The sequence below is a fragment of the Neodiprion lecontei genome, chromosome 6, assembly GCF_021901455.1.
Source record: "Neodiprion lecontei isolate iyNeoLeco1 chromosome 6, iyNeoLeco1.1, whole genome shotgun sequence".
NCBI lineage: Eukaryota > Metazoa > Arthropoda > Insecta > Hymenoptera > Diprionidae > Neodiprion > Neodiprion lecontei.
Window position 1 is genome coordinate 27,610,720 of NC_060265.1, and position 16,450 is coordinate 27,627,169.

At 42.0% G+C, this 16,450-nt stretch overlaps 3 protein-coding genes and 1 long non-coding RNA gene across 5 annotated transcripts in view; 2 read left to right on the top strand and 2 right to left on the bottom strand.

Annotated features, from left to right (window-relative positions):
* The window catches only part of LOC107220012 (colorectal mutant cancer protein), a 50,112-nt gene extending 35,243 nt beyond the window's left edge, over positions 1 to 14,869 (top strand). Inside the window, exons 4-14 of one of the 2 annotated variants that reach the window (XM_046744368.1) lie at positions 8,468 to 8,729; positions 9,416 to 9,564; positions 10,891 to 11,112; positions 11,215 to 11,403; positions 11,474 to 11,664; positions 11,752 to 12,015; positions 12,101 to 12,296; positions 12,385 to 12,576; positions 12,656 to 12,843; positions 13,057 to 13,174; positions 14,204 to 14,869. In XM_046744368.1, coding sequence (XP_046600324.1) covers positions 8,468 to 8,729; positions 9,416 to 9,564; positions 10,891 to 11,112; positions 11,215 to 11,403; positions 11,474 to 11,664; positions 11,752 to 12,015; positions 12,101 to 12,296; positions 12,385 to 12,576; positions 12,656 to 12,843; positions 13,057 to 13,174; positions 14,204 to 14,323 — 2,091 coding nt within the window. In that variant the 3' untranslated portion in view covers positions 14,324 to 14,869. The remainder of the gene's footprint in view (positions 1 to 8,467; positions 8,730 to 9,415; positions 9,565 to 10,890; positions 11,113 to 11,214; positions 11,404 to 11,473; positions 11,665 to 11,751; positions 12,016 to 12,100; positions 12,297 to 12,384; positions 12,577 to 12,655; positions 12,844 to 13,056; positions 13,175 to 14,203) is intronic. The other variant, XM_015658398.2, reaches the window with a different exon arrangement.
* LOC124295213 lies at positions 3,689 to 6,739 on the top strand. The gene is made up of 3 exons (XR_006905119.1): positions 3,689 to 4,090; positions 4,201 to 4,255; positions 5,482 to 6,739. It is a non-coding gene; the product is annotated as an uncharacterized LOC124295213 (long non-coding RNA).
* Positions 13,202 to 14,011, bottom strand: LOC107220013. Its single transcript, XM_015658399.2, has 2 exons — positions 13,688 to 14,011; positions 13,202 to 13,593 (listed from the first exon to the last, which is right to left on the bottom strand). Exons 1-2 carry the CDS (start codon positions 13,758 to 13,760, stop codon positions 13,301 to 13,303), a joined length of 366 nt encoding a protein of 121 aa, XP_015513885.2. The 5' UTR covers positions 13,761 to 14,011; the 3' UTR covers positions 13,202 to 13,300.
* A 166-nt stretch (positions 14,870 to 15,035) lies between the features above and the next one.
* Positions 15,036 to 16,283, bottom strand: LOC107220005 (pre-mRNA-splicing factor SPF27). The gene is made up of 3 exons (XM_015658390.2): positions 16,109 to 16,283; positions 15,751 to 16,016; positions 15,036 to 15,612 (listed from the first exon to the last, which is right to left on the bottom strand). Exons 1-3 carry the CDS (start codon positions 16,181 to 16,183, stop codon positions 15,213 to 15,215), a joined length of 741 nt encoding a protein of 246 aa, XP_015513876.1. The 5' UTR covers positions 16,184 to 16,283; the 3' UTR covers positions 15,036 to 15,212.
* Positions 16,284 to 16,450: the final 167 nt, after the last annotated feature.

The window sequence follows — 16,450 nt, forward strand, 5'->3', positions numbered from 1 at the left end:
CTGAATCTTTCCTAGGGCAGACCGCAATTTTTCTTGAACCCCATGTGCAAACAGTGAAGCAAGCACTGCACCCAGATACCAATATGGCGCTCTTAGTGCCATATGACCTCCGGCAAACACTGTCTAAACGTGTCTTAGAAAAGTGTACTTATGATTTGAATGAGGCGCCTTCAGACACGTGACGGCATTGCTTTTCCCGGCGCAATTACGCCCGTATGAAAGAGGAAGGGAAAAAACTTCCACTAAAGATCCAGCGGACTTCCTTGGCTCGCACAATTCCAACCCCGCAACTGGAACTACGACGACCCAATCACTCTGTGACCCACATGGCGGACTCTTTCACCTATATCGGGGTCACTAGGGTCGAGGTAACGCGCTTCCCGAGGGATCGAAGCAGCCGCGGCCTCATTTCACTTCCGGTCTTCACTGCTGCAGAGGGCGCCGAAGTCGAGGACACGAATATCGCACCGAGTCCATTCTGGAATTGACGTTATTTAGATTTGCTACCGATTTCCGATGCCGCAGGGTCAAAGTTGAACAAATCCTGTATCGGTGGAAAACCCAACCGTGGCCAAACTGCTGCGGAGAACGTCGAGTATCTGCCCCACGGTTAACCTGACTTGGTTTTCACGGTGTGCGTAAAGGGAAAGAGACACTCGCTCGCAGTGCTCTTTAGTGTCGGAAAAATATGGACAGTATCTTTCCAGAGAGAGACGGAGTGAGGGAGAGAGGACGAAGAAAAAATTCTTCGGGCAATAATTCACTCTACAAGTAGACAGTCATTGTGCCTAATTGTAAGGTGGGTAGGTAGGCACTATTATCGGTTGAATTATAGTCGCACTCAGGGCTCGAGCTGACGATACAGACAACTTGGCACAGAGATGTCCTCTGATCTGTGTAAGGGGTAAGGGGAGAAGTCACCCGGTTTTTCTGTTACGCTGTTCAACGTCTCAAGCTCCCCTGCGCGACTTCTTCCTTTTCTTTTTCTTTTTCTTCTACTTCTTCACCGTCGCAAATGAATTACGACAGAAGCCAAAAAGACAAGGAGACGACGAAAGAAGAAAAGAAGCTAAAGAAAAGGACGATGATTTGTTGAGCAACTACTTGTACACCAAGCTCTCACCGTCGTACAGACTCGATTCATCACACTCTAACAGCATTCCGTATCTTGTGCGCATTACGATATTTACTCTTCAGTTTTCCGACAGACTTTCATATCCCAATAACGATACTGTGCTAATCGATCTTCTTTATTGTGCAAAAAATGACATCATCCATAGATCCTAATGATAATTCTTGGTGGAACCAAGACGCCGATTAATAGTATAGGAATTATAACGGTACCAGAATTCGTCCCTTTGGGATGCGTATGAAAATAATTCTTCACTTCACGAGGATGGGCCGCAAGTTGGGACGAGTTTCGCACAAGGACTGACTCTGCAACGAGGTGGTGCCATTACGCACGCTCTTCCATCTGGACAGGACGGTGCATCCTCGCAGGTTTTCCCTGGCAGATGAATGTACTCATCGTCATCGGACGGAGCTGCGATGGTTGAAGTGATGGTTGATATTATCAGGGGAACGCAGATCAAGAGCAGCAACGTCCAGTTCTTCATGATTTTACGCATCTTGGGAGATATTCTGCAAGGTGGAATTGAACGAACTTATGATCTATGTGTACAATAACGACCAGTTAAGAATCAAAACATGACTTACACGACGACGGACGAGCTTCCAACTTATCTCAACTTATTCGTACTACGTCTCGATCAGTCAGTTTTACCTGTCCGTTCGGTATTCCTTTTATAACTGGCCACGACTTATGCCACAAACGCGTATATATACTCCTCCTCTGTCCGCTGCCGACTCGGAGAGCGTATTTCCGGCTGGTGATCGTCATCGGGTGATATTCACCGACCGTCACGATCGACCGATTCCAAGACCAAGGTCACCCGCTTGACTCGTCTTCTTTATAGTGTGACCAAGTTCGATTCTCCCAGAGTAATTAACGCTGTTTACCTTTTTTCACTTACGTAACGAAGCTAAGTTATTTAGTTTTGCCATGTAATTGATGGTATTCAACTCCTTGTATAATACTTAGGAACGTCATTTTAAGTAAGTAAAGATATTTTTCTCACGTTTTCGTCGTAATTCAATTTTTCACATAACTTTTCGCAATAATTAGAAAAACAAAGGGAAATCGTCCCGGAACTGGCATTACATGGTCATGAATATCAATCCTTCTGTAAACATCATCGTGAAACTAATTTCGCTGATAATGTTATTTCAGCCATATCAAGCTGGAACCGCCACATTCGAAAATCGAAAAATTTCCTATGGAATAATTAAGGGCTAATTAGATGCTAATTAAATGCTCTATTTTCGAATTAAATGCTCCGCGTTTTTTAAAAGAAACCTGTGGCGGTGCCAGCTTGACATAAACCTGGAACCGCCACACCGAAAAAAAACGGAAAACAGCTGAAATTTCGGAAAAGCGTTAGGGTCATAATTAAAGGCTAATTAAAGGCTCTTGGAATTGCTCATCTTTAAATTAATTGCTCGGTGTTTTTTAAAAAAAACCTGTGGCGGTGCCAGCTCGATATAAACCAGACTTGAAAAAAAACGGGAACGAGGTCAAATTTCAAAAAAGTGTAAGGGTCATAATTAAAGGCTAATTAGAGGCTCCCGGAAAAACACCCGCTCGAATTAAGTGCTCCACCCCCGAGGGGTGGAAACCACCCAAAAACTAGAAAAATCCGTGTAACTCTTGGACGGAACAACTTACAGAGTTCGTTCGAGTGTTAAAATTACTCCAGAATTAGAGGCTCCCGGAAAACCACCCGCTCGAATTAAGTGCTCCACCCCCGAGGGGTGGAAACCACCCAAAAACTAGAAAAATCCGTGTAACTCTTGGACGGAACAACTTACAGAGTTCGTTCGAGTGTTAAAATTACTCCAGAATTAGAGGCTCCCGGAAAACCACCCGCTCGAATTAAGTGCTCCACCCCCGAGGGGTGGAAACCACCCAAAAACTAGAAAAATCCGTGTAACTCTTGGACGGAACAACTTACAGAGTTCGTTCGAGTGTTAAAATTACTCCAGAATTAGAGGCTCCCGGAAAACCACCCGCTCGAATTAAGTGCTCCACCCCCGAGGGGTGGAAACCACCCAAAAACTAGAAAAATCCGTGTAACTCTTGGACGGAACAACTTACAGAGTTCGTTCGAGTGTTAAAATTACTCCAGAATTAGAGGCTCCCGGAAAACCACCCGCTCGAATTAAGTGCTCCACCCCCGAGGGGTGGAAACCACCCAAAAACTAGAAAAATCCGTGTAACTCTTGGACGGAACAACTTACAGAGTTCGTTCGAGTGTTAAAATTACTCCAGAATTAGAGGCTCCCGGAAAACCACCCGCTCGAATTAAGTGCTCCACCCCCGAGGGGTGGAAACCACCCAAAAACTAGAAAAATCCGTGTAACTCTTGGACGGAACAACTTACAGAGTTCGTTCGAGTGTTAAAATTACTCCAGAATTAGAGGCTCCCGGAAAACCACCCGCTCGAATTAAGTGCTCCACCCCCGAGGGGTGGAAACCACCCAAAAACTAGAAAAATCCGTGTAACTCTTGGACGGAACAACTTACAGAGTTCGTTCGAGTGTTAAAATTACTCCAGAATTAGAGGCTCCCGGAAAACCACCCGCTCGAATTAAGTGCTCCACCCCCGAGGGGTGGAAACCACCCAAAAACTAGAAAAATCCGTGTAATTCTTGAGCGGAACAAGTTACAGGGTTTCTAGAGGCGTCAAAATCACTCTTCAGTCAACGACTCTCGATACACTGCCCCTACAAATCAAATGCTTCACAGTCCACCCACACGAGTGTGATTGAGACACGAACTTTACGAATCAACGTAGCAGGTGGATGAAACAGGAACCAGGATTTTCAATGCGAAAAAATGCTCGTGTCGCGTGAATTCGTTACAATTTTTGTGTCTTGTACTTTGATTTCAGCATCGTCACCAACGAACGTCATCCCAGCGCAAATGAAGCGTTGTTTTTGCAGTTATTGATTTCACTTGTGTGGATTGCAGGTGAGTGATGGAGATTATTTTCTATGTACCTTTCTTCACACTATAAACATTACTCGTCACCACCACCGACGTCACCATCACAGGAACTTAGCCCTTTCTTCTCTTTTCAGACGCTATCTAGAAAGATAGACACAATGGTCTAAATTGTGCTACAGGCTTGAGAAAGTGAGTGCGTTATATAAAGAAAACTCCTACTCCAAATTTCAAATCTTCAGAAGCTGCCAATTTTTTTTATGGCCTGGGAGTCAACGATAGCCGGGTCATTTTGGCAACATCAATTCATTTAATGAATCATCCGTGTAACGTATAATAGTAATATGAACATTCTCCAACGCACCACCGTGACGAGGGCTTACGGGAGAGCTTTATTGACGATTAAAAATCAACAAAAAAAATTCATAGACGCATAAGCGAAAGTGTTCTTACACATTGATTGGAACATAAGAATTTCACAAAATATCGTTTTCCGCCTGAATTTCACGACTGAACTCGTCTTTCACCCGTATAAGCAGGCGTAAAAAAATCTAAAAAAATTTGTATTATCAAGGATGAAATTAATTGCGATGCTTTTTTTTATAATAACAAACGCGAAAAGAATAGTGTTTCACCTATAAGATACAACGACGGTCGTCCAGGACTGTGAAACTGCGTTGGGCATGCGGCACATGAGCGACGAGGTTAGAACGCTGCATCTCTACCTGCCTTAAAGACGATCGTTGGTGTTCTGAATGATTGGAAGACCATCGTGAAGCTGTTTTTTCCATGTTATACGTTTACTCAGTGAATAAATTCAAACTCTGGCGGATAGTTGTAATAGATCTTTTACCGTAAGAATCGAGACTCAAATATACTGGTAAAATTCGCAAAATTCCACCACTTATGCGGGTGGACGACAAGCGTGTCGTGGAATCCAGGCGGAAGATGATATTTTTCTAAGTTTCTTATGTTCCATTCTCTACAAAAATATGTCTATGAATTTTCTGTACGGCGCATCGTTAGCTAGTGATGAAAATCAGAATGAGCCACAAACAATTTTCTCCCATGTAATCCTTATGAAAAATGGAAAAGTGCAATGCGCAACCTCTTAATGTTAAGATTGAGAGCTAAAATTTTGAAAGACGTATTTTCATGCTGAAATGGAAGTTCTCAACTTGTTTGGAAGTAAAAAAAATTACTTTTTTCATACTATCTAGCTGTACATTCAAAATAGTTGTAAAATTGATTATTCGATATTATTATGAATGTGACTTATAGTTAAGACCTCAAGAAACAAGAAGATATTTTTTTAGTATTTTGGGTATTATAAAGTTTTAAGTGGTTTAATGTGCCGCGAATGCAAATGGCTCATGTTTACCTTTGGTGAGGTACGAAAAAACGGAGTATGGTTTCAGGATGAGGGCTTACATAGCTTTACAGCACATGATGTGAATGCAAATATGTCGATATATTGTCGATTGATGTTCCCAACACAGAAGAAAAGTTAAAAATGGCAGTTTTGATTATTTCAAAAACTCTTGCAATTGAAATATTTCCCGAGATGTGCGATGCCATGATGGCTAACATCACGGTCGCCTACACACAATCCACATTCTACTGAAATCATACATGCTGTGAGTACCAATAGCTATTTTGTTGAGTAAAAATGATTTTTGCCTACCGATGAGATTTAATATTAACAATGTGTACTTATAACCAATTACCGGCGAATAAAATTGATGAGTTTTTGATACATAATGGAATTTAACACAGGTCAATTAAATGAATTTACTCGAAGCGCTTGCGCATTGACAAGCTTTTTTTGCTAATTGTCGAAATACCCTCTATTCGCCTGCATTTTTGTGATTATGATAAAGTCATATTTTATTATTATTATTTTTATTATTAATTATCACTGATTTACGATTCTGATTAATGGGTGGATTCAATTCAATGGATCAGGGGCGATATCGTCAGAAATGAACCGAGTCAACGTAGGGTGAAATATGGTTTGGATGACTATGACTGGCTTATACGGGCAGAATACATTATCGCAACAAATTTGTGAGCGATGAAAAATTTTCAGCAATGTTGACACCTTATCCAATAGCACTGCATTTTTATGCACCAGCACGAAGTTACGGACAAAACCAGAAATTACTCTATTTAAAATAGTCTCGGGAATCATGGATTGAAAAGGGGTATCGTGATTCCTGATAGCGACGAAGTAGTGAACTATACTGGGAAACAGTCCCGTGAAACTTGAATTATTTTGTACTACTGAGAGAGCAGAATAATCGGTTTGATCGTTGACAAAACATGAAATCAACTGAACACTTGAAAATTTTGCGTACCCTGAAATTCACTCAAATTTCTCTGCTGATTTTTACAGGGCTTGTGTTGTTGGAAATTATTCTGTTATCAGAGACAATTCAATAATTCACTGTTTTGAAGTGACCGAAATCTGGTAATTGGAATGGATTACTTCGACTTGAATGGATTTTCTGTGACACAGGCTTTTGAACTGTCCAGCGGAGAGCCTATGAATAGGAAATCAATGTAACGCCTCTAAGAACCCTCTAACTTGTTCCGTCTGAGTGTTACACCGATTTTTTGAGTTTTTTGGTGGTTTCCACCCCTCGGGGGTGGAGCACTTAATTCGAGCGGGTGGTTTTCCGGGAGCCTCTAATTCTGGAGTAATTTTAACACTCGAACGAACTCTGTAAGTTGTTCCGTCCAAGAGTTACACGGATTTTTCTAGTTTTTGGGTGGTTTCCACCCCTCGGGGGTGGAGCACTTAATTCGAGCGGGTGGTTTTCCGGGAGCCTCTAATTCTGGAGTAATTTTAACACTCGAACGAACTCTGTAAGTTGTTCCGTCCAAGAGTTACACGGATTTTTCTAGTTTTTGGGTGGTTTCCACCCCTCGGGGGTGGAGCACTTAATTCGAGCGGGTGGTTTTCCGGGAGCCTCTAATTCTGGAGTAATTTTAACACTCGAACGAACTCTGTAAGTTGTTCCGTCCAAGAGTTACACGGATTTTTCTAGTTTTTGGGTGGTTTCCACCCCTCGGGGGTGGAGCACTTAATTCGAGCGGGTGGTTTTCCGGGAGCCTCTAATTCTGGAGTAATTTTAACACTCGAACGAACTCTGTAAGTTGTTCCGTCCAAGAGTTACACGGATTTTTCTAGTTTTTGGGTGGTTTCCACCCCTCGGGGGTGGAGCACTTAATTCGAGCGGGTGGTTTTCCGGGAGCCTCTAATTCTGGAGTAATTTTAACACTCGAACGAACTCTGTAAGTTGTTCCGTCCAAGAGTTACACGGATTTTTCTAGTTTTTGGGTGGTTTCCACCCCTCGGGGGTGGAGCACTTAATTCGAGCGGGTGGTTTTCCGGGAGCCTCTAATTCTGGAGTAATTTTAACACTCGAACGAACTCTGTAAGTTGTTCCGTCCAAGAGTTACACGGATTTTTCTAGTTTTTGGGTGGTTTCCACCCCTCGGGGGTGGAGCACTTAATTCGAGCGGGTGTTTTTCCGGGAGCCTCTAATTAGCCTTTAATTATGACCCTTACACTTTTTTGAAATTTGACCTCGTTCCCGTTTTTTTTCAAGTCTGGTTTATATCGAGCTGGCACCGCCACAGGTTTTTTTTAAAAAACACCGAGCAATTAATTTAAAGATGAGCAATTCCAAGAGCCTTTAATTAGCCTTTAATTATGACCCTAACGCTTTTCCGAAATTTCAGCTGTTTTCCGTTTTTTTTCGGTGTGGCGGTTCCAGGTTTATGTCAAGCTGGCACCGCCACAGGTTTCTTTTAAAAAACGCGGAGCATTTAATTCGAAAATAGAGCATTTAATTAGCATCTAATTAGCCCTTAATTATTCCATAGGAAATTTTTCGATTTTCGAATGTGGCGGTTCCAGCTTGATATGGCTTGTTATTTCGATTCTTGCCTATAGATTAATATTATATAATGTGCGCTGTCGAGACAAACAGAGTACGCGAAAATTCGCATCGACGTTAAATAAATGAATGAATAAAATAACAAAACGAAGCTGCGTATTAACGGGACAGAAAGAGTTGAATAAAAAAATCTTGAGCCCAAGTACCGCGTGAGGTCATTTTCGCCCAATTTAAGTGCGGTATATTTTTAATCTTAATTGGTTATCCTCTTTGGCCGCAGTCGGCTCTGGAATATGTGCTGCGCAATAAGTATTTCTTTAACTTCTCTGTTTTTTCTCATTCATCCTCGTTCAGAATATCGTACTGTAAGACAATAATTATCACTCGAGAATGAATGGCAAAAAGGAAGAAGAAAAAAATAAAGTAAAATAATTAGCAGACATATAATATAAGGAATGGGATATTGCGTCATCTTTCGTGTTTTGCTTCTATGCTTCAGCTCCACGCGGCTGCTCTCTCGTCTCTACGGTCCGAGGTCTCCGAGCTTAATGCTAGGCTCGTTGCTGCCACTAGGGCGAGGGAAGCCTCGGACGCCGCTTTGATAAGGGCTGAAAGTCAGGCTGTCAGGGCGGAACAAAGGGCTGAACAACAGGCTGCAAGGCACGAGGAGAGACTCACTGAACTTCACTCGGTTATTGCCGAACTTGGGAGACAGCTGGAACGCCATCGGGCCACCGTCATTGCCGAAGAAGATGAGTCGGGTGAGTATTTTTTACTTTTAATTTCCTTTTTCATTCATCATTCGTGAGACTTTTTTCGCAGTTGACCGATGGAATTGAAGTTTGTTCCTCTGATCGTTTGATCTCTTCTTAATCGCGATGAGTTCAGATGAGACAACGAAATAGTTTTTAATCATCCGTGTGAACACTTTTTTTTTACATTCTTTTTTTCTAGGTACACTTTTTGAAAGTGTTCCAGGCTTTAAAGAAATCTGAAATAATATTCAGGGTTCTTTCTCAAAGTCTTGACTAATATTATCCAAAAGTTGACTGAATCGAAAGTTTTCAAGTATCGTTCATAAAAATTGATACCGAGAAAATAACTGTTCCCCAAAGTCCCGAGAAGTCATTGAAACCGGTCTTTGTGACTTTCTGATCTTCGTGAAACCATTAGAGAAATGTTTTTGTATCTAATTAAAATCGAAGAAGTCTTTATAACTCTTTAATGACTAGTCACACATTGTATACTCAACGCTTTATCGTACGAACGAATACCTAACTTAAACTAGTCGATCGTTAGTTGCCCGTTCGTAAAATCACAAAAACCATCTTTTTCGCACATCTCTTTAACATTGTGTCAACGAACTGGCAATCGGGCCGTCAAATCTCTGGGACGGAGGTTAACGAAGCAATTAATGCGGTGTGGAATTATTATTTTTTATTTTAAGAAATCGAGACAAGCCGAGATGCCGAAGGATCAATTACGAACCCCGTCGAGGAGAGCGAAGGCGGAGGAGATCTCCACGGGGACGGTGACCGAACCCTTGGCGACGCGGATTCCAGTTGTTGCGGTGAAATTGAACACCGTCCAACGGAGGTAAAAGATCTTACGAGATACAACTACCTCCCCCTTATTCTCCCGGATTTTTTCCCTCTTCCATCTTTATTATACGCTCGAAACTTCTCGTCCACTGTTCATGCACGTGTATCGTTTCACAAACTGGCAGCATCTCGCCTTTCTTATAAATAATACCTGACCGTACGTATCGGGATTCAAACGAGTCGAACACGTCCGTCGTTCACGAATCACACACCGCACACTGCAGTTTTCTTCTTCTTATTATTTTTATTCCTCCTCATCCTCCTCCTCCTCCTCCTCCTCGTGACTCCGTATCGCGTTGGTATTATGCATGCAATGCAGGAATCTCGGCGATTACCATCTGACTCCTGGAAAGACGAAAGGGTTTATTGCCTTGAGGTTCTCCCACTTCGGGGTGTGTTCCGTGAGCTGGGCGTGAGATGGTTAATTGCGAGGTGAGAAGGGGTTAATTGTAAGGAAGAAGAATAATTATCCACAAGTTATTCAAGCTAATTAGGCGCACCGTTGCGGTTGAATAGACTCCCAGATTATGGTTATTATTAACATGATGATGATGATGATGATAATGATGATGATGATGATGATGATGATAATGTAGTCTCAGAAGGATGCCACGTAAAATCTCATAAACTGCAAGTGAGAAAAAGTTGATAGATGAATAAACGAGTAGAATGATAAGAAAAATATGAAAAATTTACGGAATTCTCGCGTCTCGCCTTGCGAACGGTTGTTGCACACGTCTGCAGCATGAGTATAATCGTGTATACAAAACGTACGTAACGCCACCATGATGGTCAATTTAACGTAATTTAATGTAATTTCATTTCTTGTAAAGCATAGTTATTACGGGACATTACTTGTATTACGTAGAGAAAATATACCCTGCGTCGTGAAATGTTGTTGCTGGTGCCGGTGCGGAATTGCGATTGGAATAACCATGCCCATCGAAAAGCGGGCGGCAGAGCTTAAAGCCTGTTGAACAACAGCGAGTCTTGCACACCTTCGATCGTTCCTTCGGAGTGCAATAAGTATGAAAACAATGACGAAAAGGAATCATAAATACCGAGGATAATAACAGGGATCATAATTTTCGATTACCCGCGGGCTTTGAACGCTTTTTTCTCTCTTATTCCCGCGTAGTATTTTTTGCTGGAAAATCTTTCGGTACACGGAGATTTTCATTACTGTATACTAATTTAAAACCGTCCCATCGATAATGCCGAGGTACGCCTTTTGTCCCGACTTGAATTTCTCCCTACGGAACGAGCGGAAGAAAATATTGACAAAGAAAATAATAATAAATAATACGAAATGATACCGCAGAACGGGAGGGAAACCTTGGAGAGTCCGGCGGCTCTACCGACTCCAGAACCGACCCAGCAAGCCGCCTCGTGTCAAAGCGTCGCCGTTGCTGCCCTCCAGGACGAGGTGAACGCCTTGAAGGCGGAAATTGCCAGCTTACAGGCTCAACTGGCTCAGTGCAAAAGTCAGGGCCAAAACAATTTACCTGCGACGCGTAGCGACTCGCCTCGACGTGACATGAGGGTAAGTTCGCGAATTAAGGGTGTCGGTATAATTTTTGTTTACTCGCGAAGAAGATTCACGGCGTAGATTGGTTCGTTCTTATTTGTATTCACCCATCCACAGGTGCGTAGAAACACGAGCTCACCGGAACCTCTCACTGCTCCCTGTTCGCCTTTGTTGCCTCCTCTTCAAACGCCACCGACGAAAACCGTTTCCAGAGAAGAAGCCCCGGTCTTGAAGATGGCTGAGAGAGTGCGGCTTAAGCGTACGGACGAAAGGCACATCACTGGACCCGACATCACGAACCTTGGTGTAAGGCATCTTCTCGGAGGAGCATTTGTACCAATAACCATCCAATATCACAATTTCGTCAATTTGGCAGGTGTGCTCTACCATGGTGGCTGAACATCTGGTGTCCGATCTTATGGAGCAGTCGAACTTGCAGGAGCTTAACGGTTCCGAAAAGCAATTCGAGGTTGAAACGGAGAGGCTGAACAGCAGGCTGGAACATGCGAGAGCCAACAACGCCGTTCTTGCGCTTACGCTTCACGAGAGTAAAGCTCAGTGCGATAGGTCCGTGATTTAGAAGAATGAGAATGAGTTTCTCTCGCATTTATATACTACTAGGAATTCTCTTATATTTATTGTATACCATTTCAGGCTTAGTCTCTTAGTCGGAAAATACGAATCTAACGCAACTGCGCTTCGGCTCGCTCTGTCTTACAGCGATCGAGCGATCGAAGCTTACGATGTTCTTGTCGCTTTGCTAGAGAGCGAAATTGCTCTGTCTACCGATCGCAGCAATATTACTATCGATAATAGAAGGATTGCCGAAAATGTTGCTTACCACGTGTTGAACAGGCTGGAAAACGACTGTGCAGCCTTGGGAGCGCCCTGGGAGGACAGCATGGTTTTATCCGATGAGTAGGTTTTCTTTTAACACCAAATTCGCGAGGTAATTGCTTGCAGCCGGTGCTGATGACCGGTTCTTTTTTCTATTCTTGTACAGTTCGGAAGTAATTTGGGGCATCGAGGAAGAGAAAAGACTCAGGAGACACATCAACCGGATGAAATCGGATCGGGCGATGGTCAGATCCACTGCTGTTGAACTGGAAAGTGTTCATGCCGAACCTCTGAACTCGAAGAACACTATCTCACTATCCGAGGCTAGGAAATTAGACTTAGAAACCGCCGTACTGATGCAGGTGCGCTGACGAACGCTTTATTCTTTACCGCGTTTTTATAATTGAGTAGATTCGTCGATCTTAACACGCGTCTGTTCAACGTATCTAGGAATTAATGGCAATGAGAGAGGACAAGGCTGAACTTAGAGCGAGGGTTTTTTTACTCGAAAAAGAACGGGCAACTATTGAACTTAAACTGGGTGTTCAAGATACACAAATCGCAGCCCAGTATGCAGCTATATTACATCTTCAGGAACAGCTGAGAGATATGGAAGCTATGCCGGCAGTTATGGCCAACAAGGTACGCTGCTAGTCATTAAAACGGCGGTAGTTTGAAGCTCCCTCGTATGTAAAAATATAATTTTCTCCGTATACAATAGGATCACGTCGTGAGCGACAACGAGAGCGAAGGTATAGAGTCGGAGTTAATAGAAGCGCTAGGAAGAGAAGCCAGGTTGAAAGATCGTCTACAAGAACTGGTATCAACGTTTGACAAGGTTTACGCTAATCTCGATCTCAGACATCTACAGTCAGACGAGCTTGTCAAAGATTTGAAACGAGCTAATGGGTAATAATGAATAGTCTCCAAAATACGGCGTACGATAATATATTTCATTGGAAAAGTTACCCCTGTCATACCAATTTACTGATGTCGGTAAAAGCCTGTCGAGAGTCTAAAAATATTTTTATACCTTTTTTACAAATGCTTCCGTTTTGTCAAAGTATTTTATGGCACCCTGATTACTTACAAAAACAATTTTATTTTCACCTCTCATCTCAGAGCTCTGGTACAATCGATGGAGAAGTCTAAGAAGAAGTATCAATCGAGGCTTAAAAAGCTGGAACAACAGATGCTGGAAATGGTAGAGAGACACGCGGCACAGGTAAAGCTACGAGAGGTGATTTTTGAAGTAAAGTAAACATGATTCATATATGTGTGTGTATTTATTTATATATATAATTATTTAAGTGTTGCATGATTCTACAAGAGATCGTGACGTACAATGATGTGAGATAAGCCAGAATTAACTTTTCTCCTTTTCCTGCTTCAGTAGTTTTTCGTATTCCTGTTCTATCAGCATGTCTAAGTCGTCTAGAGGCCTGTAGAAGTGATGAACGGTCTGTGAGCCGGCGAGCATTGTGAGCATGGCGACGCCGGTATACGTAAGATAGCGAGTCCAGGAAACTCCGGCAGGCATTTTCTTTGACCCCACCTGTTTCGGAACGAATTCAGTTTTCCTCTTTTCTAACGCGTTACGTTTCCTCGTGTGCTCGCTTCTTCTCCAGCGCCTCTTGGATTCGCCGCTTTTTGTACGTTCTGTAAAAATTAACCTCACCGACGTGCCAGTTTATCATGGAAAACTCGAGTGTTGCGCCGAGGACAAAAAATATCGGCAAGAATCTGTACACACCGAATAACTTTTTTCCCGGCCACTTATCCAACACCCTGCCGATGAAACTACGCGATCGCCTTTTAAGCAACATTTACTGGCACTGATCTGAGCAACATTACTCACAGCAGACGGATTGCGGCCATCTTGAATCTCGATGTTACGTCAGTGGTCGCGAATTCTTACTGAGATTCGAGACATGCGCACGATGTACTACGCATTGCGTCTATCTTTATCATTACGGGACGGCTAACAAAACATCGTATTAAATAAAGCTTCTCTCGTATCCGTATTTCCCAAAATCGAAGTAAAAATTTTAGATTAACGATTGAGCGGACGGTGAACAATTTCGGCTTTAGAGTTTTCTTGAAGCTTCGAGAATACAAGTCAGTTGTTTGAATGGAAAAAATTAATTATTTTGCACGATTGTCGAGAAAAAATTCGGGATACGATTGCGACATTACTCCGCCTGGAATGAGATTTTCTCCGAGGGAGGACAACACTCTGTATTTCATGATGAATTTTGTTTGTTTTCAGGTCAGGTCGTTGAACCAGCGCATAGCAATGTTGGAAGAAGAGTCGTCCGGGTACAAGGGAACATTGCAATCTTTGCCGTTGCAATCGCAAAGTTCTGGAGCTAGCGAAACTTCGTTATGACATACGAGTAGATAATCGAAGTAATTGATACTTATTAAAACGAGTATTTTTTAATACTTTTTCCTATCGTCAGTGATTAGCGCGGTCGCGGCGGATTGAATCTATGTATTTTTTTACTTGGGAAAAAAAATGAATATTAATGATAATTGCCTGAATGTAATTGCCTGGCTAAAATCGCTTTGTAATTATTATATATTATTTTGACGTAACGTATTTATTAGTTAATTATGACGACTAATTATCGTTGTCGATAATAAAATACAAAATTGCATACTGTGCGTACTTGCGTAGATACTTGCGTAATTTAAACATATGATAGATCTGTGGATAATTGTGACTATGTTGCAAATCAAAAAATGTTTTTTATCACGAAACAACTTCTCATTCTCTCATATACATAGTATATATAAATGTATACATATACACTATTACTAAATAATTACAAAATATTAGTTAGTCATTTTGATTTGTAAATATGTATATTGTAGGCATACTCGAAGCGTGATAAATGTAGACTACGGTTAAATAAAACGTGCTTTATAATAAGTCTGTCCTATGTATCTAAAAACTTCCGGTACAAAATCGTCCAAACACAATAGCAACATTTTTCATAAGAAATTTATTTCCATTAACAAGTTTAGTGCTCGTATCTACTGGGAAATATTTTACGAAGCATCTGGATTAAATATTAATAGAATGTGGGTAAACTAAATTTTTGAAATTCGATCATACCTTTATTCTGAAAAAGTTACGTATAATAAATACTCTGATTCACAATCACTAGAATGTATCAGAATCGAAATTTATAAAATTCGTCAGTTACAATTAGCATCTTGCTTACACATCAAATTGTTTTACATTTTAACCACAATCATTAGTTGTCGTTTTGTCACGCAGGTCGAGGTTCTTCTGGTGTAGGTTCCATGGCCGTTGTCTCAGTGGCGTTGTCTCCTGGAATATCTGGTTCTTGTTCTTCCCCGGGGACATCGCCAGCCTCTCCACCAGTGTGTTTTAAATATTTATACCGGTGTATCTCCTCCTCAAGGTGAACACAGGCTTGTTCAATTTCATAATTTTTAGACACCAATCCCACCCATTGAGCCTCCAAAGCTCTCAACTTCTCGCCACCTTGGGTTTGCATCGATTTCCTCTGCCAATTTACTTCCTGGATCGTTTTTCTCAAGCCCTGAAGCTGTTTCTGCGCCTGCGAAACCAGCTGCATCAGAACTTCCAAGTAACACTTCCAGGCCTCACAGCCGTAATCCATCATCAGCTCCAAATTACAGATTCTATAAAAGTAAGAAATGTTTATTTTTATTTTGCAATAATGGAATGTGCAATGATGTCTGAAATATTTCAGTGATGAACAACTACGATACAAGGGTTTATTTCAAGTCTTCCCAATTGCGTGTAAGTAAATAATTCACCGTGTAGCCTGATGTTCGAGCTGAGCCATGCTATTTTCCACACTCTCGTTCCAAGCAGCTATATCATTCATTTTTCCAGGAGGTGGTGGTGGGAGTTCGTACCGCTTCATGCTAAGTACTTCCATTGGAAGGCGAGATTGGAGCCTCTCAAATTCGTGTTTGATCACAGTTGTTTCAAAGGCATTCAGATTGAGAGGCGGCAGGTGTTCCAAGTAATTTTTTGTCGGTCTGTAACGGCGAGTTTCTTCCTCGACCATCGCCAAAGCCTGAAATACAACGTTGAAACGTAACCTCAAAAGTGAAAATTACATAAACAAATGATTCACACGATTATACGGTCAGGAATATCATCTCTCACCGCTTCTCTAACTCCGGGTTCGTCATATCCTTGATCTATATACGGCAAAGCGTCCACAACTACCTCGCCTGCCATTATTCCTACCGTCACTATACTTGCGTATTTTTTAGGCTAACCGAAATCAAACGCGATCGAACTAAACAAATGTCAGTGACGTGTTGACGTTCATTGGCCGGAATCCGTTTCGAGACTCGTGCGAACCCCGTGCCCAGTGAATCGCTGCGTTTCCAACACGAGACTCGACCAAATCGGTTGTTTATTGTAATATCTACAAATTCTGAGTACAAAATTATTCGCCGAGGATCGCACTAACTAGACGAAATCGTTATGCAATCCCAATTT